This window comes from Podarcis raffonei, chromosome 14, assembly GCF_027172205.1.
Source record: "Podarcis raffonei isolate rPodRaf1 chromosome 14, rPodRaf1.pri, whole genome shotgun sequence".
Classification (NCBI taxonomy): Eukaryota; Metazoa; Chordata; class Lepidosauria; order Squamata; family Lacertidae; genus Podarcis; species Podarcis raffonei.
The window spans coordinates 50,201,388-50,226,999 of record NC_070615.1 but is presented as its reverse complement, the minus strand read 5'-3'; the positions used below and the strand labels follow the sequence as shown (position 1 = coordinate 50,226,999).

Genomic DNA, 25,612 nt, shown 5'->3' with positions numbered 1-25,612 from the left:
TGCCAGTCAAGAGTTGGCCAGACATGGCTAGGTGGACCACTGGCTTGACTCCACATAAGTCCTATGGTCATACATAACTGCTCAGATAATACCAAGGAATATGAATTACACCGGGTGGGAATACGACTTGGACTTAATCTAAGATCAATATACGTTTAATCTCTTTTATTGTTGTATTTGTACATTTCCTCACAAGCTGCTTTGGAACACATTGTTCGCAAAAGCAAGGTATAAATAATTGTAGTGATATAAAATGCAAAATGTTTGATGAGCCTCTGAGCACCAGGGGCATACACCAAATCCAAAAGTAGAATGACCAAGTTTAGCTGAAAAGAATGGAAAAGGCCTCATTTTAGTCCAATGTTTATCCATTTCAGATTGACAGGGCTGCACTGGATGAGGTGAGTAATGTAAACTCTTCTTAGCTGAATTGATTTTTTTAAAGTTAATCTAATGGTTGCAGGCCTACAACTAATAGTTTCAATTGCTTCTGTTCTCAGTCATTCAGGTCTTGAGCAGTTTTTCTGCAGTTTGCATCACCTAGAAACATGTTAGTATCAGTGGCAAAGTCTAATGGGTAGTTGGAGACCCAAGACATTAATGTAGCCTTGCCAATGAAATGTTAGCTGCTGAGGTGTGATTTCATTCAGCAGATTTGATTGTATGTGAATTTTCAAATTAACCTGTGCATAAGTAGGTTTCTTTTATCTTTCATTGGCCGGGACCAACTTTTGAATTGGAGATCAGTAGTTCAGCTTGCCTTTTGATTGGCAGGAATACCTTTATAGAGCCAAGAAAATAGTCCTTTACTAGAACACAATTTCTTCCTGGGGCTGTGCATGGAATGTGTAGCTGCCATCTTTCAAGGGACTTAGCATCCATTCATTTTATTCTCTCCCCCTGCGCTCTCTCTCAGGCGGTTGTTGTGCTCCAGGCAGCTTTCAGGGGACACTTGGCTCGGCAGAAACTATTATCAATTAACGCACAAGGTCGAAACTCTCCCAGCGTACCTCGAACAGGACACAAGGCAGCTATCAGGGCAAGTAGAAGTGCAGCCACAGCATGTTTTCCCCTGATATGCTGATGGTCTGCAGGGCAAAGGAACGGGATCCCAAGCTCTTTTGTTGTTGTTGAGTCGTTTAGTCGTGTCCGACTCCTCGTGACCCCCTGGACCAGAGCACGCCAGGCACTCCTGTCTTCCGCTGCCTCCCGCAGTTTGGTCAAACTCATGTTAGTAGCTTTGAGAACACTGTACCAATCTCTAGTCCTGCTATAATACTGGACCTTCAACTGTAGGCTTTGCTTTGCTTTGCTTCTTGTCTTTATACACCTTTTAATAATAAAATCAAACCACACGGATTTAGTTTAAAACAAATAGGAACAAATTTATCCCGTGTCTCTGTCAAGCCAGTTTACTATTTTATTGTTGACATTTCCCCACTTCCCCAGGAGGGCAAACTGGCCTTTTAACAGGAGAAGAGCCAAAGGTCTGGATCCGTCCAAAGGTCCATCTAGTCCAGCCCATGGCCAACCAGATGCTTCTAGGCAGCCCACAAACAGGACATAAAAGCTTTTTTCCTCTCCCCCACCCCCTTGGACACCTCAGTTGCCCGGCAGCAGACTGTATTCAGAGGGTAGATGGCCTCTGAATTAGGCTGCGCCCAAATTGCTGTAGTTGTCCAGGACTTTAGAAACTACCAGCCATTAGAAGCTGTCAGAGGCCATTTGAATTAGGGGCTTCTAGCCATCAATGCCCAATAAACTCCTTTTAAGTATAAACTGTTTCTAGACTTTTGCATAAGCATCGTATGTCCCTTCGCTTGACATAAGATGACAGCATTTCTGTTGCAATGTTAATCCTTGGAAGTCGCTGTTTTATCCCATCCTTCTAAGGGCTGTTCTCCTTATGCCCATACTTTTCCATTCTTTCCTTAACCAAAATCTATGGGTAAAAGCGTTTTTCCAGCATTATACAACAGATGGCTTTTCCGCTGCTAAAAAGTTAAGGCTAAACTCATTCTGATGTTTACTGTCAAGTGACCAACCAAATTTGTTGTTGAGATCTTGTTGTGAAACCAGCTTGAATAATGTCTGAATCTTCCTGCCAGTATTTCCTAATTTTGCTCTTGCATTATGCAAGAGGAGGACCAAATTAAGAAAATAATGTTTTCTTTATAAGTAGTTTGAACAAATAAAAATTAAAAAAGAAAATAAGGTCCCTTTTTTGAACTTGATTTGGCTGTTGTTTTTGGCTGATTGGAATTTTTGGCAGTGATTGATAACCATGGACAGAACTAGAATACAGTATGTGGTTGGGGGACCTAATATATTAATTTCTCTGCCCTCAAACATTTTTTTTAAGTGACTGTTCAGTGTTGGGAAATTGCTGAATCCCTTCCATATTCAGCCAGCTTAGTGAAAGCTGCTGCTTCTCAACCCAGAGGTGTCTCATCTAAAGGCCAGAATATTTGATAGCCCGCATCCTTGCTCCTTTGTTCTCCCATATTTATATATCAACGATGCCAAATTTCTCATTGAGCAAGCGGTAAGAAGGCTGGATCAACTTTGCATTGGCAGCCCCAGGAATCTACTGGCATTCCCAAACTACTACAGCTGAAAAGCAGGCCAGTTCTTTTTTCTTTTTGTTGACGGATAAGGAATGCTTTGAGGTCAGAAACAGCAGAATCTGTTAAGTTGCCAATTGACATATTGAATGCCAACACCTTGTTCCTATTTGTGCTCCTAGAATTCACTTTCGTCTCGTGGGTCCAGCTCTTCACAAACAGCTGCTGATTACAAAGCAGAAGAAGATGCTGTGAGGCTTGTGCAGTCCGTTTTCAGGGCTCACACGGCACGCACCCACCTTGAGGAAAGGTAAGCCAGGAGTGGCTTGTTCTAATGAGATTTGAGTTTCACAAATCTTGCTGTCAATGGCTTGAAGATCATGATCTGGAGCCCAGGTTGGGCCAAACAGTATAACAATATTTGCACCAGCAAAATGGAGCTGCAGGCGACGAGGCTAATGTTGACTTCTCCCATGCTGTTCAACTCTTCTGCTGTCTTCACCCTCTCCCCCTCCTTTGTATTTCCATTTAGTCTTCCACAGTCTAGCCCAGATGCCAGGCAATGTTGTTCCAGAACATCAAGCAGCTTGGCTGAAAAGGAAAACAAGAGCACATTAGCTTTTTTCCCCTGAACTGATTTAAAAGATTCTGAAGGTCCTTCATTTGCCCCTCTAAGTTTTGGGTCAGAAATGGTTCCAAACAACTTTGGATCAGAAATGGTTTGTTTACCTGCACAAGGAATTCCAGCTGTTTCCATCTTTTTTTATGATTCCATGTGATCCTGCTGACAGCGTAGATCAGCCCTAACTGGCCTAGGTCCCAATCCCACATGTGCCCCACAATGATCTTTTTTGTGCTCCTTAGAGTAGGCAAGCTGGCCTCTACGGGAAATAATAGTGGCAAGCTCGTGAAAGGTTGAGCAATACCTTGAAGATTTCAAGTGCTGTATATATTCTGAGTTTGTTAAGTAAGATACCTCATGGGGATGATCAAGCGAAAATCACCTATCTGTGTTTGAGTCTGAGAAATTCATGGCAGAGTTACAGGATTTGCTGTAGCTGCCCAAAAGCTGTGGTTTCCCCCCCCCCCCCTGATAATCACCATGTTATTTTATTGGACGATTTTGCTATAATGCCATGGTACACCTGCATCAACACAACCAGAGGCTTTCATCTGCCCCAGCTGCAACAAAACATGTCTCTCCTGCATCAGTCTCTACAGCCACAGCAGGCACTGCAACCTTCCAGTGGTTTGACTTCACCCCCCAAAGGCGCACTCTTCCAATATCTCCCAAGACAGATGCCAACAACAATTAGTCCCTTTAACCTTTTCTATTTTAATATATATTTTAACCTTTTGTATATTATTATTTTAATATAAAGATATATGTCGGTAGATGTTGTGTTTAAATATTGATGTTGTCGCTGGCATCCGCCTGTCTTGTTAGCATCACATTCTCCCGTACCCTTTTGGAGAGGTGAGCCACCGCCGTAGCTGCCTGGCCAGTATGCTTGTGCAGTTCAGCATCAATGGGCAGCTTGCTGGTTATGGTGGAACCCAGATAGACCAATTTGTCTTCCACTTCAAGCGTGTGGCCACCAATGCGGATGCGTGGAGAGCTGTCGATGTCCTGGCCCAGGATGTTGATCTTCGTCAGGCTGATGGTGAGGCCGAACTTCCCACAGGCTTGGGCAAAACGGTTGCTGAGTCTCTGTAGAGCCTCCTTGACGTATAAGGCTGTGTCATCTGCAAACAACATTGCATATAATTTTTTTCTGTAGTTGATATGACCATTGTGGTTGAAACAACAATACACTTTTTTGTGCTGTGTAAAAGAGTGAAGTGGCAGGACCTTTGATGTGATCCATGCAGCTATTCTGCAGCATGGCACGATGTGTCAGCACAGCCTCTTTGCTCTAAGACCATGACAACCGATCCTGCATCCCGTTCCATCACTGGTCCTTGGCAGGGTGAGGTCAGAGCTCCTGCCTTTGCCTCGCCCTCCTCAGTGGTATTAAAGAAAGGCCCTGAAGATCTTTTTTACTCCACTTGGCTTTCGGGTGGTATGTGGTGTTGTACCTGCTGTCACTATTTAAAGCTGTTTTCTCTACTGCTAGTATTCTTATCTAATTTAATTATTTGCTGCTGCTGCTTTAACTTTTTAATGCTGTTGCTTTTGTTATCTTAAGCATATTATGTTTTTCTGACTTCCATAAACTACCTCGGGAGGATTGCTTATGTTTTCTATTCAATGCTTTTCTTCTGGGGGGGACGCATACCCCTAAACATTTTGTGAATCTTTGTACTTTTGCCTACTTATTGTATTTATTTTTCCTGATTTGAACTATAAAATGGTGGTTTTCTTGAGTCAAAATGAGAGTACCCCTAAACATTTTTTTTAGAAAAAAAGCACCGATTGTATTTATTATCATTCATTGTTTGTGCCTTTTACCTATGTGTAAAGGGGATTTTTATCTTGAAAGGCAATCCAAAACCCAGGCAATAAATAAATAAATGTAGCAGTATAATGCTTGAGTCTTAAGCAGGTGGCCCATCCTGAGTTCCCAAGGTGTGTGTTACATTTAGGTGCCATTTAACAGACTATGCCAGAAAAACCTCCCCACTCAAGGTGTTACAAAATTGTCTTCCATCTTTGAGGAGTGTCTTTCTCAAACAGCAGGAACACAGAGACCTGGGTTCTTCAGGCTTGCTCTGTTTCTCTATGCCCGTTCCACAATGTGCCGCCCAACATAGTGTTAAGTCACGTTAGATGCTTTCTACATGGAGATTAAACAAAACGATGAATGCTTGCCTGCCTGCCTACCAGTGAACCTCTGCATCTGATTTAAAGCCTCAGGCCTGTGCTAGTTATTATCATAGGTCTCCTCCTTTATGGCTGGATCTCTCTGACTCTGGGCCCAGTTTCTGCTGGGAGCTATTTTTACAACTCTTGCCAATTCTCCACATATTTTGCAGGCCTCTGATCCCTGGTCCTGGAGATGAGAGAGCGAGCCACGCAGGCCCTGACAGTGGAGAGAAGAAGCCAGTCTGGTCTCCATTCAAATATTCGCCTCTAGCCTTCACCTCAGCTGTTCATGGTAATCTCATTTACTTCCCCAGTCTGGGCTTAAAATCAATCGTAGGTTTTTGCAGTGGGCTCCCTTGAACTTTGGTTCTAATTAATCTTGTCCAAAAGGAGACTGCTGTGAGCAGTAGGCTCAGCAAGGTTCCCAGTACTTCCACTTTGTCAATCAGTTCCTCCCTGTTGGTGAGGTCCGGGTCCAGGATAGATGACCCCCTTGTTGCTACTTCCACCTTCTGGGAAATGAAGTTGTCAGTGAGGCAATGGAGGAATTTGTTGGACCTTACATTCTTGGCAGAATTTAAGTTCCAGCAGATATTGGGGTGGTTGAAGTCTCCCATGACTACTAGATCTCTCCTTTTTGAATGTTTGGCAATCTTTTCTAGGAAGGCATCATCCAAGTCTTCAGTCTCAACGGAGTTCAAAACAAACCTGAGGCTAAGTAGGGGCTCAGTATTCAATCTTGCAGCAGAGTGACGGCTTCATTGATTTTCAGTTGTTATAACTTTTATTTGTCGACAGCCACTCCATCACATTGATTTTTATTTTTTGCACAGGCCTCTGAGTTAGGTATCAATTACTGTTTACTTCACAGGGTTGTTGTGAAGGTTAATAACTATCATTATTTAATTGCTTAACTGTTCCAGAAGAAAACAGCAGCCCAAGATGTAATTCAAACACATAAAGAGGGCCATCACACCGGGGGGAAATAGATTGTCTATTGTGCTACTGCTATTTATTACTTGAATTGGAGTTGAATTGCTAATGTCCAGATGGAAGACTTTTCTAATTAGTATTCATTGGTGGTTTCCTCCTGTTTCTGCTTAGAGTCTGCTTTTATCTTGTCCCAGAAGAACCTGTGGGTGCATTGGGGGCAATCTTCCAGACCATGGCTTGGAGGGTCATGCAGGAGACTTCCTGTGCTTGCATGCTCTCTCCCTCCTCACTTCATGTGTTGTAGGGCTTAAGGCATTGCGTCATGGTTTGATCAAGGTTACTGTATTTTGATGCAGTGGAAAGCAATATATTTCAAAATGAGGAAGGAGTGCAGTACCATAGGAGAGAAGGTGGAGCGTGCACTCTCATTTACATGTAAATCCTGATGATTGGTTTAATGCCTGCCTTCCTTTTGTGCATGAGAGGTTGTGTCAGTGTGGAAGCAGAAAAGGGAAATCAGAATTATTCATAACCCATTCTGAAACCTTGTTGTTCTTAACAGAAAGACTTTGGCCATTTTTATCCACTCTCCTGTTTCGTTTGTTGTTCTTTCAGCCACATCCTCCCGTGATCAGCTGCAGCCCTCTCCCTCGCCACCTGCAGATGAAGTTCAGTCGGATGACTCGGATGACATCATCACAGTGTCTCCATCACCAGTGAAGAAAACATCATCTCATGATTTCACCAGCCATTTGTCACATTCTCTGCTGCACTCCTAGCGTGACAGTGAAGGACATTTTAGTCTTGCTTGGTGAGGTGAAGTTGTCCAGGCTATGCTACTCGGCTTAGTTTTTCACAAAGGAGAAAGAGAGAGAAAGAGCTAAAGATGGTTAAGACCACATTTGCGAGGTGGTTCCTAAGGGACAGGGGAGAGCATCTTTTGCAAATCCATTTCCCTATAATTCACAGGTACTGGCAAATTCTGCCCCTGCTAGTCCGCATGGTAGGAATTCAAACTTGTTTTGGTACCCCAAGCTATCCCCAAGTTATTCTCACTTCCCACAGTTCATGTTTTGTACCCAACTTTTGGCCATGCCAATTCACCTTTCAATTGGATGCCCCAGTACAAGGTCCTTAAAGGTGAGGGCACCTTCCTTGTAAAAGATAGTGATGCCCTTAAACAAACAGTTCTGTGGGACCAGTGCTTTGGCATGAAACACAGAAACCCTGTGAATTTCTGAGCTTTGCCTGGTTCTTGAACCAAAATCAGTTGGAGCCAACTTGTTCAAAGACTCCAGAGCAAAAGGATATGTCCAGGAAGGGAAGATACAACTCACTGAGATTGTAGAAGATGAAGGGGCTAGGAGTCAAGTCTGGCATTAAGCTTTTGCTAAGTCATATAAAATCAACAGGCTCCAGACTTCATTATCTTCTGGCTCTCTCGCAAGACTCCCATCTCCTTCACTGGAGATGAGCCTGTATCTCCAAACCTGTGGTAGATTAACAACCATACTTAACTAACATAGATAATCTCTCTCTCTCTCTCTCTCTCTCTCTCTCTCTCTCTCTCTCTCAGAAGTGTTCATTTTGCCCCAAACCAAGAAATGCCTTGCGCTTGCATTTCAGTCGGTAGCTTTGTGTGATCACCTTTGTATGAAAGAACTTCCTAGGTTCCTCAGTCTGCTGATTGGTCTCTAAAGCCCAGGAGAGGGTACCCTGACTGGCAGCAGCTCACCAAGATCCTGATGCAGAGAAAGTCTTTGCCATTGCCTGCTCCTTATTCCTTTTCAACTGGAGAGGCCTGAGATTGAACCCGGGACCTTCTGCCTGCCCAGCTCTACCCCTGAGCTATAGTCCATCTGAACGCTACTGCAGATAAAGTTGGGAATCTAAATTACAGTTCCTGCTTGGAGGAGGATGCTTCAGTCTCCTGTCTTGTCATTATTTGTGACTTGATGAATTATTCAGATTTATTCAGGAGCCATGGCAATCACTCATCTTCTTTGCTCGCCTTCTGGAGTGTAAGATGGAAGGGCTGCTCTTGCCCATTGATCATCCTGCTGATTGTACATGTGCCACTTATCAGACACCCACATTTGCAATGGAGGAGGAAGAAGCCCCTGCTCTGCCCTGTGCCGCCCAAAAAGCAAGTCCCAGATACTCTGATGCCCATCCCTATTTTAAGCGACAAGTTTGCATTAGTAAGACCACTTCCTAAGTGGCAGGCAAGCATGAATTGCTGCAAGATCTTGGAAATGCCTTTCCAGTTCATACCAGAGGAAAGGATGAATGTTGCCATCAGCATAGTGGCATAAGCTTTGTTGCCTCTGCCCTTAAGAGACATTTCTTACTGCAAAGTACCATGAAATGCCTTGCTCTCCTTACCTGTAGCACTCAGAGGCTCCCTGTTACCTCTTGCAGGATTATGTTGGGAAGAGAAGCTGTGGGGAGCTATTTTCCAAATCTTGCAGCAAAACTTACATGTTCTACAAAAATCTCTTCATAGAACTCTTCCTGGATTGTACAATTTCATCCTGCAAATGTGGGGTTGCTCCTGCATGCACACTTGCAAGCAGGAAGCTAATGCCGCACACCTCTGGCATAACTCTCTGATGTGCAAGTTTCCAACATGTGGGAAATCTTGTGTTTTTGTTTGTTTTGAGGTGGGATCATTCAAAAAAACACACATACCCTTCATTTGCATTTTAAAGTGGCACAGCCCAAGAAGATCTCTGCCACATGATTTTGCTGAATGTATAAATAGGGGATGAATGGATGCTTCCTGACAGATCTCCTCATATTTTGAAATGGCCCTTTACCATTCCAGAATGAGCATGAAACAGCAACACAACACCATAGCAAACACTTTTGGGACTTACTGTCCTTACAGGTGAAACAGAGGAAAAAACATGGCGCCCATTTCTGAAGTTCAGTAGGGATAGTGGAGCACAGATTTGCCCCGCAAGCCAAGGGCTGCCTTCTCTGCTATACATCATTACTTGGAACAAATCAACATGTTGTTTCTTTGGGGGATTTGGTGTGTGGAGTGGCAGCATATATGATCCACTTGCATGACAACAAACATCTGTCTTATTTTAAGGATCAGAGAAAGCTACCTATCCCCTGCCAGCAATGTTTGCAAAACAAAAGGTATATCAAAATATTGCGGCGTTTACATGGTTTGTGTCATGCACTGTAGCGCATGGATCTGGCTGCCAAGCCATTAGCTGAGTGGTTAAATTCTTGCCGGATGCGGGGAAATGATGCCATAGGATATTGTTGTTGTTGTTTAGTCGTTTAGTCGTGTCCAACTCTTCGTGATCCCATGGACTAGAGCACACCAGGCCCTCCTGTCTTCCACTGCCTCCCACAGTTTCGTCAAACTCATGCTGGTAGCTTCAAGAACACTGTCCAACCATCTCGTCCTCTGTCGTCCCCTTCTCCTTGTGCCCTCAATCTTTCCCAACATCAGGGTCTTTTCCAGGGATGTAACTATTATATTGGCACAATGGATATCTGCAAACACTCAAGTGGATCTTGGGAAGGTGAAGCCCGGTAAACCAACAGCACAATCCTATGCGTGTGAAGCAGGCCCCACTGAGTCAAGTTCAGCTTGCTCCTAGTGTATGTATTTAGGGTTGCAGCCAGAGCTGGATTTGTTTTGAGCAAAACCAGTAACCATTTGTACAATACATTCAGTGGAGTTTCTGTGTGTGAGTTAATGCACAGAATATCCCTAATTTTTTTAAAAAAATTTTTAGTTCTTCAAATTGGAAGCAAAGATGCCTCTGTGCCCACACAGTAAAAGCAGGATGGAGCCTGCTATGTATAAACCTGTCCCCAGCCATTCATCACCGGCTTGGAGGAAATGCTTCCTTCTTTTGTGGGGTGCATTTCCTCCAAGCCGGTCCTGAAGGGCTGGGGATTATATACAGCAGGCTCCATCCTGCTTTCACTGTGTGGGCACAGAGGCATCTTTGCTTCCAATCAAAAGAACTAAAAAATAATAATTAGGGAGATTCTGTGCATTCACTCACTCTCTCACACAGAAACTCCACTGGAGGAAATGCTTCCTTCTTTTGTGGGGTGTAGGGACGCAGGTGGCGCTGTGGTCTAAACCACAGAGCCTAGGGCTTGCTGATGAGAAGGTCGCAGTTCGAATCCCCGCGACAGGGTGAGCTCCTGTTGCTCGGTCCCGGCTCCTGCCCACCTAGCAGTTTGAAAGCACATCAAAGTGCAAGTAGATAAATAGGTACCGCTCCGGCGGAAAGGTAAACAGCGTTTCCGTGCGCTGCTCTGGTTTCGCCAGAAGCGGCTTAGTCATGCTGGCCACATGACCCAGAAGCTGTCTGCGGACAAACGCTGGTTCCCTCAGCCAGTAAAGCGAGATGAGCGCCACAACCCCCGAGGTCCGCGACTGAACTTAATGGTCAGGGGTCACTTCACCTTTGTGGGGTGTTGCTGATAGTCTCTGCCACAACTTGGGCCTATGCTGCCACTTGCACTATCATGAAACTAAGTGCCATTTCCTCCATAAAAAGAGCCCTACGGGGTCAAGCTGAAGGCCGCTTAGGCCAGCAGTCTTCTCCCTCCAGTGGCCAGTCAAATACCTTTGGGAAGCCTAACTAACTGGACTGGAATGCAATAGCCACTCTCGAGTGTTGCTTCTCAGCAATTGGCATTCACTGGCCTGCAGCATCTTAAGAAGGAGATTCCAAACCACCATTATGACTGACATTCCTGGAACATTGCCCTTTGGCTGCCGTCTTTCCCCTTTGGGGTTTTGCTGCATTTACCGGCCTGCTTATTAGCAATCAAGATGGGAACGTTGCATCTTGGCTGGGGCTCCTCAACCTTTGTGAGATTTCCGTTGTTTTTCAAAGACAAAAGAGGAAAACTTTCTGGGCTGTCATTACGACAACTTGAATGCATCGCAGGCCAGGAGGGGGAAAGGTAGCCTTTCTTTAGTGGCAAGTGGTTACCGTTAATGCGTCCATGAAGCCCAGAGCTCTGTCCTTTGGAAGATATTGCTTGTTCTTCTTCCAGTGAGTCTCTCTGCCCCCACCCCCCCAACGCCCCTCTACATAAAAGAGAGAAATTGGCTCCCTCGCTTATGCTGAATGCTTGTTAAGTCGGGGACATAAGTCTGTTCTCTATCTGATACTTGCTATCATTCATGCCAGGACTTGCAGCCAAAAAGGATGGCTGCGGTACAGAGCAGATGATTTTTGCTTAATCCCATCAGTGGAAACGCTGTTTGTAGGGCTTCCAGAGGCAGCTGCTGGGAGCTGTCCAGAGGCCAGGCAATCGGGAGAGAGGTTTACACCATCAGGTAAATTAATTCCATCCGCTGCTCCAGTCACATTGTCAGGGGCGCAGAAGGTAGCTCTGGTGCGCAGGCTGGATATGATTCCTGAACAGCTCTGAACACACGGCTAAGCACTGTCAATGACGTAAGCGGGGGGGGGGGCATACTTGCATCTAGAGGCTGAATACATCTGATGTGCAGGGAGAGGAGGCTGGAAGCCTGTAATTGAGGCTCAGAGGCACCTCCGCAGTCCATGGCAAAACCCCAGGCTTTCATACAAAACTCGGAGTGTGTACAAAGGCCAAGACAGGAGCAAAATGTTTCCCAGACTCCAGTCCCTGGGGAGCTACTAGTGTGAGTAATTTGATGGAACCAGATCTTCCTTCCCACAATAGCAAGCCGTAAGAGAGAGCTACGAACAAAGCATGTGTGAGCGAGAGGTGAGGGGGAGAGGTTTGCATTTCCGCAGGACAGCGGAGTCGCTTTCAGATTGGTGCTTGTTACCGTATTTTTCGCACGATTGGACGCACCGGACCATAGGACGCACGTAGTTTTCAGGGGGGGAAATCAAGGAAAAAATATGATTCCCCCCCCAGCTCTGGGAGCAGTGGACAGGCTGCACGCAGCCTGTGCGCTACTCCAAGACCTTCTCCCTGCTTTTGCGGGAGGTGGCAGAATTCCCCCACCTCCCGCAAAAGCCCACAGGAGCCCCGCGTGACTCCTGCGGGCTTTTCGACCAGGAGGGAGAAGGGACTGAAACGGCCCGTCAGTCCCTTCTCCCTCCTTGGGGAAAAGCCCCCAAGAACCGCTCGCTCTTTAAAGGCTGTGCGGCTCCTGCGGGCTTTTCTAGGAGGTGGGGGAATTCCTAGAAAAGCCAGCAAAGCCGTGCAGCCCCTTTAAAGAGCGCACGGCTTTTGCCTGCTTTTGCGGGAGGTGGGGGAATTCCCCCATCTCCCGCAAAAGCCCGCAGGAGGGAGAAGGGACTGACTCGGCCAGTCAGTCCCTTCTCCCTCCTTGGGGAAAAGCCCCAAAGAGCCGCTCACTCTTTAAAGGGTGCGCGGCTCCTGCGGGCTTTTCTAGGAGGTGGGGGAATTCCCCCACCTCCTAGAAAAGCCAGCAGAAGCCACGGAGCCCCTTTAAAGAGCGCCTGGCTTTTGCCTGCTTTTGCGGGAGGTGGGGGAATTCCCCCATCTCCCCCAAAAGCCCACAGGAGGGTTGGAGAGTAGCGGGAAGGCGTCGCACGCCTTCCCGCTGCCCCCCAATCTCGGGCTGGCGATGGGGGAAGCGCTTTTTTCCCCACCGCCAGCCTCCAACCCGGGTTGGAGAGTAGCGGGAAGGCGTTGCGCGCCTTCCTGCTGCCCCCCATCCTCTGGGGCTGGCGATGGGGGAAGCCCTGCTTTCCCCACCGCCAGCCTCAAACCCGGGTTGGAGAGTAGCGGGAAGGCGTTGCGCGCCTTCCCGCTGCCCCCCAATCTCTGGGGCTGGCGATGGGGGAAGCGCTGCTTTCCCCACCGCCAGCCTCCAACCCGGGTTGGAGAGTAGCGGGAAGGCATCACTGCCTTCCCGCTGCCCCCCAATCTCTGGGGCTGGCGATGGGGGAAGCGCTGCTTTCCCCACCGCCAGCCTCCAACCCGGGTTGGAGAGTAGCGGGAAGGCATCGCTGCCTTCCCGCTGCCCCCCAATCTCTGGGGCTGGCGATGGGGGAAGCGCTGCTTTCCCCACCGCCAGCCTCCAACCCGGGTTGGAGAGTAGCGGGAAGGCGTCGCACGCCTTCCTGCTGCCCCCCATCCTCTGGGGCTGGCGATGGGGGAAGCGCTGCTTTCCCCACCGCCAGCCTCGAAGCCGGGTTGGAGAGTAGCGGGAAGGCGTTGCGCGCCTTCCTGCTGCCCCCCATCCTCTGGGGCTGGCGATGGGGGAAGCGCTGCTTTCCCCACCGCCAGCCTCAAAGAGCAGACTCTCCTGGCTTCAGCAGAAGCAACGCAAAGCCTCCGGAGCGCAGGCTTCGGAGGCTTTGCCTTGCTATCGCTGAAGCCAGGGAGCCTGCATTCGCTCCATAGGACACACACACATTTCCCCTTCATTTTTGGAGGGGAAAAAGTGCGTCCTATAGAGCGAAAAATACGGTAATCTTTTCGGGTTTATGAGGGAGTTGACATTATAAAGGTGTAGGTAGAATGGCCAGCCGGTAAACTGGCTTGCTGCTGGGACAGAAAGTGGATTTTATTCCTGGTAGTGATGGTGGGGGGTTTTTTGGAGGGGGGGAGGGTGAAGGCCAACTCAGAACATTGTGCTTACTGAGGCAGAGCAGCAAATGGTGCCACACGCTTGGAGAACGGGAAGATGGCGTATTCTGAGTCAGACCATTGGCCCATCTAAGGTAAAGGTAAAGGGACCCCTGACCATTAGATCTAGTCGTGACCGACTCTGGTGTTGCGGCGCTCATCTCCCTTTACTGGCCAAGGGAGCCGGCGTACAGCTTCCGGGTCATGTGGCCATCATGACTAAGCCGCTTCCGGCGAACCAGAGCAGCACACGGAAACGCTGTTTACCTTCCCACTGGAGTGGTACCTATTTATCTACTTGCACTTTGACGTGCTTTCGAACTGCTAGGTTGGCAGGAGCAGGGACCGAGCAATGGGAGCTCACCCCGTCACGGGGATTCGAACCGCCGACCTTCTGATCGGCACGTCCTAGGCTTTGTGGTTTAACCCACAGCGCCACCCATCTAGCTCAGTCTTATCTACACAGAATGGCATCATCTTCAGGGTTTCAGACAGGAGTCTCTTCCTGTCTTATCTGTAGATGCCAGGGATTGAACCCGTGACCACTGACTTCCAGCTCTACAATTCTATGATTCTGTGACTTTCAAGGAACGTTTTCTTTCAGATCAGTAGCTAGACCCACATAATCTACACCACTAGGCTGGCTGCCTCCCTTTCTCATAGGGCAAAGATACAGACACCCAAAATCCCAAGACATCAGGCAGGGCCAGAGTGGAATATATGCACAGTACAATCACGTCTTACACGAAGGTATAGTTCCAAGCGGCATGTACCCCAAATCTTGGAACTGCCCCACAGCTGGGGGGTGAGAGAGAGCAGGCCCAGCCCTCCCAGAGGCCATCTGCCAAAAAGGCTTTGCTCCCCAAGGCAAAGCGGAGAGCTTATAAACCCTTTCTGCATCATGTAACCAAAGCAGCACCCAGCACAGAAAAAGCTTTTGAGCTTTCTGCCTTGGTTGGGGCGCCCCCGCCCTGGAGGCTACGGATACTTGCATGAGCTCTTGTGGGAAGTTGGACGGCCCTGTGAAATCTCCTATACAGTCATAGGATGCTTCATTCAGTAGGGAGTAATGTGACCCCCCAAAAAATTGGTAGTGTAAATAGCCAAGGACTGGTTTGTACAGCTGAAATTTTTCAACCTTTGCGTTTGTTGTAAGAGTAGAACAGGGTGCCAAAAGCAGTGCTGAGGAGACATCTGGTGCATTGACCTCTCTCTGACTTCCTGTCGACTAATCCCCTGGCGCAGCTAAGGTCATAGCCTGACTTTCTGGCATTTGCCACAAACGGGGGAACAGCATGCAAATAAATAAATAATCAACCTCACCATTTTTTGCTTGCTGAGATCTCAGTTCCACATCGTGCAACTGCTAGATAGTTTGATGTAGCATGAACTATATTTCAGGGGTCTTAATTAAAAACAGACATCAACATCCAGGTGGCTGAAGGTTTCCATTGTGTGAGGTTGCTGCTATGGAATCACTGCTCCCTGCCTCCAGGAACAAGAGTCACGTTCAATAAACACAAAAGAGAGTGTGCATTTTTGTTTTTGTTTTTCTGGCCTTGTACAAAACCATAGGGACAAACCCATAGGAAATAATGATGTATCATTCCCAAATGTGGGCTGTTTGCAGTGGAATTGCAATCTTTATAACTCTCATGGAGAAATCACAACACAGATAAACCCACTCCTCAAATGCTGGTCTGCGTGAGGGTGGGGGGGTGGGAGCACAGGGAATAAATATGCCTTTGGCACATCATGCAGAAAGAACTCATCAGCAGTCGTATCACCATATGGCATCATCTTGCACGAGTTTTTACAACCACTGCTGCGACAGGGCTTTCCCTCAAAGGTAGAAGTCCATTTAAAAAGCTTGACATCAAGGAAGCCAACAAGGTCATTATGCTTCTAAGGGAGACATTCCTCTGCAACCACCTGCATGTCTGTGGTGGGCAAATGGAGCCATCTTGCAAATGTTGTTACCTTATCCATCGCTAGCGGAGGAGCAAGTTGGTGTGTGCAGGGTAACTGCTTGCATACTGCCAAAAAAGAGGAAATGCATCAACTTTCCCCCCCCCAAATGAGACAGATTTGCATTACAAAAATGCATATGCTAATTTATAGCCGTAGAGGTAAATGAATTAAATAGAAATACAATGTGCCTTGCCATAGTAAGGGAGGCTGTGCCTTAGTACCTAGGTGACCTGGGAGCAGACATTGCCTTCACCACCTGCAGGTCTCATCCAGCAGGGCTTTTCTTATGAGAATGAGACAAACATTTAAAATGATGCCAATGAGTTTTGTATTCCTTTCTCTTTCCTGTTGCAGCTTCTAATTGGACACACTTGAGAGTGTTCATTCCTATGTGCACCTACCCCCACCTCCCAATTAGGCTTGCTTTTTAACATGCTGACAGAGAGGCTGCCTCAAGGACATCCCCCCCCCCTTCTGTAACTGTTGCTTCCCATTTTGGTTTTCAGACAAAACCGACAGGAGGTGTGGATGGAGAAGGGTGGTAACGTGGGAAGTGCCTTTACAATTATAGAGAATGGAACGCATCCTCGAGCCATAATTGGTAAGGGATTGCTCACCATCTGCTTTCATGTAAGCAAAATTTCCCAAATAGGATCAAGTTGATCCGAGAGATTAGAATCCCTTCCCCCGCCATATCTGGCTGCCCGCTTCTTGCCACATGGTGTAGAATGGGCCTTTGATGATGCAGTCTGACAAAATGCCCACCAGAAAGTGGGGGTGCTGTTGAACAGCTCGCCTCGGTGTTCCCAAAATCTTCCTTGACCTGTTGCTTCCAAGCCTATTAAGCACAGCCATCATTACCTCTTGACTTAGGGTGAGGAATGTTTGAGTTCTGGGTATGCAAACCATTATGAGAGGACCTCTCCTACCCCACTCCAACTAATAAAGCAATTGAGCAGGAAGATGGTCATTGGAAGGCGATGATGGAGAAGTCTTGGTGGTTGTTGTTGCTGCTTTCTCCTACAGGAAGGGCCATTGCACTAGCCTGTCATATTGTCTTAAGTGTGTGATCTGGCAGTTTTCTCCATTGTGCCTGAAAAATGTGCTATGGCATTGCACAGTGAGGTTTTTTTCTGGGGTTTTATGTCAAGCAGCACACAAAAGGCCATGTCATCCCACATGACATGGAGTTGGCTTCCTTGAGTCCAGTTCTGGGCACCACAGTTCAAGAAGGACACTGACAAACTGGAACGTGTCCAGAGGAGGGCAACCAAAATGGTCAAAGGCCTGGAAACAATGCCTTATGAGGAACGGCTAAGGGAGCTGGGCATGTTTAGCCTGGAGAAGAGGAGGTTAAGGGGTGATATGATAGCCATGTTCAAATATATAAAAGGATGTCACATAGAGGAGGGAGAAAGGTTGTTTTCTGCTGCTCCAGAGAAGCGGACACGGAGCAATGGTTCCAAACTACAAGAAAGAAGATTCCACCTAAACATTAGGAAGAACTTCCTGACAGTAAGAGCTGTTTGACACTGGAATTTGCTGCCAAGGAGTGTGGTGGAGTCTCCTTCTTTGGAGGTCTTTAAGCAGAGGCTTGACAACCATATGTCAGGAGTGCTCTGATGGTGTTTCCTGCTTGGCAGGGGGTTGGACTCAATGGCCCTTGTGGTCTCCTCCAACTCTATGATTCTATGTGCACTCTGGCAATCTCCATGGAAGGGAAGATAGGAGGCGTCTTTATACCTTATCAGGTATACCTTGTACCTTATCATTGCACCATCTAATTACGGTTTTACATGGATGATCAGCAACCTGCCAGCATTTTAAGCAGAGGCCCTCCCTCAGCCCTTCCTTGAAATCCCAAGGATTGAGCCTGGGATCTTTGGTCTCCTCAGAAGGTCTTTGGGGTGGGCTCTTGAATCTGCAGCTGGGTTGACATCTGATGTAATATAATGTCACAGTGTTCTGTCACTCTCTGTGTTGATAGACTTTGTAAGTTGTGTTCCCAGTTTTGAGATTGTTTTAATCTTTTGCAAGCTGCCTTTAAAGTGCAGACTGGTAAAGATTTTAATAAATGTTTTGCCACTGGGAGTAATATAATGCCGCTTTTTCATGGCCCTGTCTGTTCTTGTGTATTATGGGCAATCATTCTTAAATTATACCTAGGCATTTCATTGATTCTTCACAGCAGGGTAACAATCAGAGTTAAAACAACTTTCTGATCAGTGACAGGTGAGTCTGAATTAATTCCTTTACCAGGAAGTGCAGATCTTTATCTAAGCATCTGGACCTGTCTGTAGAAATTTGCTGTGGGGACACTGGAATTGCTCTTTGTAAGAGTGTTATGCTACATACTTCCACCTGTGTGCTACTTGTATATTTGCAAGTAAACCCAAATACTCCCCCCCCCCAGAAATGTACAGTGATCTCTCCTTCTAAAGCTGGGGTGGGAGGCAACTGCGACCTTCCAGATGTTGTTGGACTAATATCCCCATATACCTTTAGTAGTACTTTCTGACATTTAATTGCCTGCAAGGGACTGTTAAGAAATAAAGATCTGTGCAAAGGTACCAACTTTTGATAGTTTAAAAGATGGTTCAAAAGTTTTTAAATTCCACAATGGTAGACAGAGACTGCTGTGGCTTGGCTGGTTCTTTTGCTGAAGCTGGTTTAATTAGATTAGAAGTTTTCCAATTTTAGTATGTAGAACAGTTGTACGTGGTCCATGTAAAATTGACTAATCTCATTGTATGGGCTTTGTTACTATTTTTCCCCCCTCAGGCAACAGTGTCCTGACTGTAGCTAAGTATGTCACCACCACAACACATGAATACAGGGTTATTAAGCAGCTGAAGACAAAGAGATGTGGTCCGTAAGTCAAGCAGAAAAGCATGTGAACTGTGAGATGGGATCCACACTTTGGAAAAGTTTAAAGAATTCTCATGTTATACAGCCAGATTTAATTTTCATCTGGCACATTCTTCCCTAATGCAAAACATTTCCACAAAGAATCTCCCCACCTCCCCTGCCCACACTAATCTTTGCAAGAGGCCCAGCAGTAAATTTGGGATTTTTTAAAACAATGACTACTTGTTATCATGTTCTGTTTCTTTATGCCATCTTGAAGCTAATCAGAGCTAACTTATTTCTAGTCCTAAGAGGATATATTTCCCTTACATTCTGAAACAAAGGTTAATTTCACACAGCTGGGAATGGCTCTGGATTTTTCCAGCAATGGGCTGGCCTAGAGCCAATTTTATGTTGCATATGTGTTCCATGAGTCCATGATAAGCATGTGACCAGGGCTTAATTTCAGCCAGGGTGCCTATGGGCTGGTTCCAAAGCCCAGAGTTCATTCTCTGTGCCAGGACTGTGTGTGTGTGTGTGTGTGTGTATGTGTGTGTGGGGAGAGAGAGAGAGAGAGAGAGAGAGAGAGAGAGAGAGAGAGAGAGGAGGGAGTGTGCCTAAGTCTTTGTAGAGAATGGTAATGCAGAATTGGGTCCCACACTGATAGGGAGAAAAAATCCAGGTCAAAGGACATGGGTTTTAGGTGAGATTCAGACTTAGCACCTCAGCATGATAATATCCTAGGGACGAGGGAAACGCTGTGGGTTAAATCACAGAGCCTAGGACTTGCTGATCAGAAGGTTGGCGGTTTGAATCCCCGCCACGGAGTGAGCTCCCTTTGTTCGGTCCCTGCTCCTGCCAACCTAGCAGTTCGAAAGCACGTCAAAGTGCAAGTAGATAAATAGGTACCGCTCTGGTGAGAAGGTAAACGGCGTTTCTGTGCGCTGCTCTGGTTCGCCAGAAGCGGCTTAGTCATGCTGGCCACATGACCCGGAAGCTGTACGCCGGCTCCCTCGGCCAATAAAGTGAGATGAGCGCTGCAACCCCAGAGTTGGCCACGACTGGACCTAATGGTCAGGGGTCCCTTTAACTTTACCTTTATGATAGGATCCTAGCTGGTTCAGCCTAATCACTACGAAGGAGAGATTAAGTGATTTTTTTTTACCTGTGCTGAAACAATAATGGCTGCCCTTGCAGAAAAACCACAGCAGCTAACCTGAAATTCTGCTGATTTCATGCTCCCAAAAGGGACAGCTGTGCCAGGAAATGTTGTCCAATTCTGCCCCAAGATAAAAAGTTATAGGTGTTTCGTTTCTCTCTCTCTTAAAGAAAACATTAGAAGTGTTATCCCCGCTCTCAACCCTAAGTTCCCAACCCTAACCCTGAGCCAATTTGCCTGTAATTTGGCAAACCTTATGCACTCTGAAGAGGATAATATGCCTGCAAATTCCATCCACTTCTATCAAAAGAAAAGCAAAGTTATAGCTGTTTTTAAATTTCCCTAAAGTGAAATGCAGGGCTGGGGCAGAGCAGATTTGGACAGTCCCTGAGCCAAATTAGGCAGCCCATGAAGCACCTCAGATCAAGGTGACTTGTTTTCTGAAGCACTGAATCTTAGGGTCAGTAAACCAAATCTTGTGGTGGCTACAAACATTCAGTTTTTTCCTGCTGGCAGAAGGACCATCAAGGGGAACAAGTGAGCTTCTCTTGGTAGGGCATTCCAAAGTCTGGGTTCAACCACTGAGAAGGTTTTTGTTCAAGTTCCCACCAAACAAGTCAGATGTGGCAGGACAAAGAAAAACAACTCTGTAGATCTTAGTGCCCAGCGTCAGGCAAACAGCTTAAAAAAAAAATTAATAATCTAGGCCCTTTAAAATTGTTTGTATGAGCAATTTAATTTCTACCATTCACTTAAGTTTTAGGATTTCGTTTTAGCTCTGTGAGGTGCTTTGTGGTTCTCATTATATGAATGTGGCCGAACCTACATTAACCTTGGCTCTGAAGTGGTTTGGTTTTTTTCTATATGGTTTTCCCTGCTGTTGCTTATATTGACTGATGGTTTCGGATTTTAATTTGTCACCATGAGAACTCTGGTTATGGAGCCATAAATAAATAAATAAATAAATAAATAAATAAATAAATAAATAAATAAATGACATTGGCTTTCAAAATATTGCCAGGTGAGGCAAGGGGGCAAGGTAGAATTTCAGACTTTGGGATGGGACAAAATAGGCTTTTATGGGCTGGGACAGAGTCTGGAAAACTAGAGCATGATAAGTAGGGTGGAGAGGGAATTGCTGGGAAGTTTTAGACCCTCATCTTGGTTACCTGTAAAGATTGGAATATTGTTACCTGAAGAACTGCTTGTATGAACCTGTCAGGGTTTAAAATATTCTTCAAAAATGCTTTTCTGAATACCACGTGTCTTCAAAAGTAGGGTTTTGGTGTCCAACACTCGGGGCTGGCCCAAGACATTTTGGCACCTGCAGCAAACCACAAATGCCCAATGCCAGGGTAGAAGGGGTGAGTGAACATCTACATTGGGAACAGAGTGCGAGACCAGATCAAGCTTACTTGGTGGTTGGGAATCAAAGGCTGTCGTGGTGGGTGCAGAGCCCAAAGATGCCCTCCAGGAGGCCACGGATCCCCATACACACTGCCCAGGTTTGCGTACCTGAGAGGTCACTTTGGTGCTGCAAACGCAATGGTTTCACTTCACCCCAGAGGTGCACCCCGTTGTCTCTCGAGGCGAATGGATGCGGACAATGACATATTGTGTTTAGAGGCAACTTTTCGTGTGCATGCCTCTGTGTGCACATGTCTCTCTGTGAAGGGGGACCTTTATACGCCTATGCCCGTTGGTGTGTACGTGTGGGGAGAGCTTGTGTGTAAGGGGGCCTTTCATGCCTGTGTGTTTGTGTGTGTAGGTAGGACCTTTTTTGTTTATATGCCTGTTTGTGTATGCGGGGGGGGGGGCTTTTGTGTATATGCCTGTGTGTGTGTGTAGAGTGCTTTTAGTGCATATCACCCTCTCACCGTATGTGTGTGTAGGGGGGCCTTTTGTGTACATGCCTATTTGTGTGTGTGAGAGAGCCTTTAGTGTATATCCCCCTCATGCTTGTGTGTCTGTGTGTGTAGGGGATACCTTTTGTGTATATGCCTATGTGTGTAGAGAGAGCTTTTAGTGCATATCCCCCTCTCACTCTGCGTGTGCATTTGTGTGTGTAGGGGGACCTTTTGTGTGCATGCCTGTTTGTGTGTGTATAAGAGCCTTTAGTGTATAGCCCCCTCATGCTTGTGCGTGCAGGGGATACCTTTTGTGTATACTGTATGCCTGTGTGTATGTAGAGAGAGTTTTTAGTGCATATCCCCTTCTCACCGTGTGTGTGTGTGTAGGGGGGACCTTTTTGTGCTCATGCCCGTGTGTCTGTGTGTGGCCATGATGCCCCTCCGTTCCCTAGGCTCAGCAGCAGCATCAGGGATGGCGGCCAGGCGGCGCCGAGGGCCTGCTCCCTGAGGCGCCATTTCTGCCCCCTCCGCCAGCCCACGAACGCGCGCGCGCGCGGCCGGGGCAGGCAAGGGAGCGAGGCAGGGAGGGAGCGGGCGGGCGGGCGGCCGACTCGGGCGGCGCCGAAAGGGGGTCCGTGTGGGCGGCGCCATCCGGGGAGGAAGAGGCGGAGGCGGCGAGAGGCGAACAAAGAGCGCCGGCAGCCGCGCCGAGCGGAGGGAGCGTGTGGGCCGGCGGGGCAGGGGCCATGTCGGGCACGGAGCCTCCGAAGCCGCCGCCGGGGCCGCGGGGCCTCCTGGGCCGCCTGAACCGGCGGAGCTGAGGCGGCGCTGCTGCTGCTGCTCGCATTGCCCCCTCATGGCCGCGGGAAGGGGCAGCTCCTCCGGGTGAAGGAAGGAAGGAAGGAGGTGGCGGCGCGGCGGCGGCGTCCCTGAGGGGGAGAAGGAGGCGGCGGCGGAGGCGACCGGGGGAGGCCAGGCGCCTTCTCACCTCAGGCCGGGCATGGCGGCGGCGGCGGCGGCCGGCGTGAGCTACTCTCCTCCGTGGTGGGTGAGCCTCTTGCACCGCCTGCCCCATTTCAGCCTCCGCTGGGAGGCCGTCGGCGACGACTTCCGACCCGAGGACGCCGAGTACCAGCAGGTGAGAAAGGGCGCCTCACCACTCGGCTCCCCCCCCCCGTGTGTGTGTGTTTTGTGTTTGTGTGGTTTTTGTGTGTGTGTGTGTCCCCACATCACACACCGCGAAATACACCTACACAGAACCCATTAGTAGATTCCCCGGCCGCTTCCCCTCGCCCGTCCAACCCAAAGAGACCTGCAGCCAACAGACCAGATTTATATATTGCCAGTCCCTTCCTCGCTCTCTCTCTCTTTCTCTCTCTCTTCCCCCCCCTCCCCGGCTTCGTCTGTTTATATTTAATTCATTTACATTCATTACCCCTCCACTCTCTCACTCTCCGTGCTTGCTTGGTTTATATTTATTTAGTTATTCAATTATATTTATATTACCAGTCCACGCTCCCAAACCCACCCCCCGTTTTGTTTTTTCAGACTTGTTTATATTTATTTATTTACATTGCCCATCCACTTAATCTCCCCCTTTGCTTTCTTGTGCTTGCTTTATTTATTTATTTAAATTATCCAGCCTCTCTCTCTTCCCTCCATGCATACTTTATTTATTTATGTTTATTTGCTTGTATTATCAAGTGCACTCTCACCCTTCCATTTTGTTTATATTTATACATTTACAGTATATTCATTATTGGACTTCTTTCCCCCCTCCCCCCCTTTGTTTTTATATGTTCATTTATTTATGATCGTTGTTCTTAATAGTGATTTTTCAGAACACAATGTCCTGGCTTTGTACAACTGTGTGGTTTTCTTCATACAGGGATTTGCTGGTGGGGAAAGGACTGGCAGGCTCTGTTTTTATTTATCTTCTTCTAACAACCCCTTCCTTTGATTTGATTTCCATTGCTTAAAAAGATCCTAAGCCACCCTTCATCCGAAGGGTTTCCAGGACTGCATGTAATAATAAAAAATACAATGCAGTAATAAGAGCACCATGTAATGAAATAGGATTACGTTTCCCCATGTGAGTGGCAGCTGAAGTGTGGGGCAAAGACCATCCACATCCCTTCATTTCAACCTCCAACCTCACCACTTACCTCATTCAATCCCATATGGCCCCCCTCCCCGGAAATCTTTCTTTTTCACTCCCCTGTTTTTATTTATCCTCATTTAACCCTGTACCTTCTCTCTCTCCCTCCCCCCCTTACCCAAACCCCATATATGCAGGCAGGGAACCTCAGTTCAGACAGAGGGGAGTTTCATATTATCCCCATTTTATATTCATCTACCTCTCATCCACACCTCATATTTTCTCATATTTCCCCATTTTGCACACATTTCCCCACATGTACAATCTCCCCCATACTGGTCTCTTCTCTGTCCACATTTTATACACACACACACAGACAGAGAGAGAGAGAGAGAGAGAGAGAGAGAGAGAGAACACCAACATTTCCTCCACATATTCCCCTAATTAATGTTAGAATTTTGAGGGGAGAGACAATAGTGAAACTGACAAGTCCCTTTCCATTCCTTCTAAAAAATAATAACTGAGGGGGTTGTCAGAAAAGGAAAGAACCTCTATAATCTGAGGATAGGCTTTTATACATGCAGTCAGTTTCAAAGGAATTTTGCCATAACCTTTTTAATCATCTTTTCCAAACCTCATCTCCCCCCCCGCTCTACACTCACTTCCCTATAGTGGTTCAGGCTGAGGAGACATTTTCCTGGTAATACAATTTTTCTGCATTTATGTGCACCTTCACCTTTCACTGTCCTCCATAGATCTCCATCATTTCAGTTTCCTACCCATCCACCCCTGTCTGGCAAGTATAATATATTCCGCAAAATCAAGGAATAAACCCTTTTCCTCTAGACTGTAAGTGGGAGTTTACACATTCAAACCGTTCCCACAAACAAATTGCACACTGAACTGCGGGGGGGGGGGAGAAGAGGAGAAAGCTAAATTTACCTTTTCCCCATGGCATGCTTGTTTTCTATATGCAGGGAGTTTTGTTTGTTGAGAGCAAATTCTGGCAGGCAGTTTCCTGATTGCCTGACTGTCAGACATAAAAATGTGGGCTTCAGAACAGCCTTCCCCAACTTGGTGCTCTGCAGATGTTTCTGGGCTACAGCTTCCATCATTGTAACCGTTGGCCAGGCTGGTGAGAGTTGGAATCCAGGTTGGAGAAGGGTATTTCAAGCCTTAGGATAGTTTGGAACAGTTTTTGTATTTATCCTCCACATCTTTCTCCTACAGTTCTCCAGTTCTCTTTCTTATATCAGTTCCAGTTGAGAGCAGTTCTGCTTTGGCTCCTTCGTATTTACTGTCATCACCTCTTATCCTTTCTTTCACCCCACTCAGTCGCTGCTACCCAAAACAATTGGGGGAAATAGACCCAAAGTCTGTTACACACCAAAGTATTTGGGGCTATGAAAAGAGCTGTTCCTCTTTTCCCCACAAATATTTCTTATGAGATTACTGCTGAGAAAGAAGTGCCTCTTCCCATTTGCTTTGCCTCCATACAAGAAGTTGAGTAAGAGTGACTGTAGCATAGAGACATCCTGTCTGAACCTGCTCCCTTGGGGATGAAAGTAGGGGTGTTACAGATTTTGCACAAACCCATCCATTTTGCCTCCCATCTTTTCAAATCTAGAAATGCAGAGGTAGCAGAGGCGGAATTCAGGCTTGGAAGTTGAAAGCAAGGCTCTGTTTTACTGGGCTCCTCTTTACCCGTTTTGTGCATGCAGAGCATTAATCCAGAGTGGTTCATGTCATTACGTCCTAGGAACTTGGGAAGGACTCTGGTGGTAGTGGGAAAGT

General features: G+C 47.0%; 2 protein-coding genes across 4 annotated transcripts in view; both read left to right on the top strand.

Moving 5' to 3' along the window:
- IQCE (IQ motif containing E) overlaps positions 1-7,110 on the top strand; it is a 37,340-nt gene extending 30,230 nt beyond the window's left edge. The window contains exons 17-21 of the mRNA XM_053364520.1: positions 378-401; positions 917-1,039; positions 2,747-2,874; positions 5,541-5,662; positions 6,919-7,110. Of these exons, the coding sequence (XP_053220495.1) occupies positions 378-401; positions 917-1,039; positions 2,747-2,874; positions 5,541-5,662; positions 6,919-7,082 (561 nt within the window). The 3' untranslated portion in view covers positions 7,083-7,110. The remainder of the gene's footprint in view (positions 1-377; positions 402-916; positions 1,040-2,746; positions 2,875-5,540; positions 5,663-6,918) is intronic.
- Positions 7,111-22,341: 15,231 nt separating this feature from the next.
- TTYH3 (tweety family member 3) overlaps positions 22,342-25,612 on the top strand; it is an 83,439-nt gene continuing 80,168 nt past the window's right edge. The window contains exon 1 of one of the 3 annotated variants that reach the window (XM_053365979.1): positions 22,342-22,858. In XM_053365979.1, the coding sequence (XP_053221954.1) occupies positions 22,721-22,858 (138 nt within the window). In that variant the 5' untranslated portion in view covers positions 22,342-22,720. The remainder of the gene's footprint in view (positions 22,859-25,612) is intronic. The other 2 variants (XM_053365980.1, XM_053365981.1) reach the window with 2 other exon arrangements.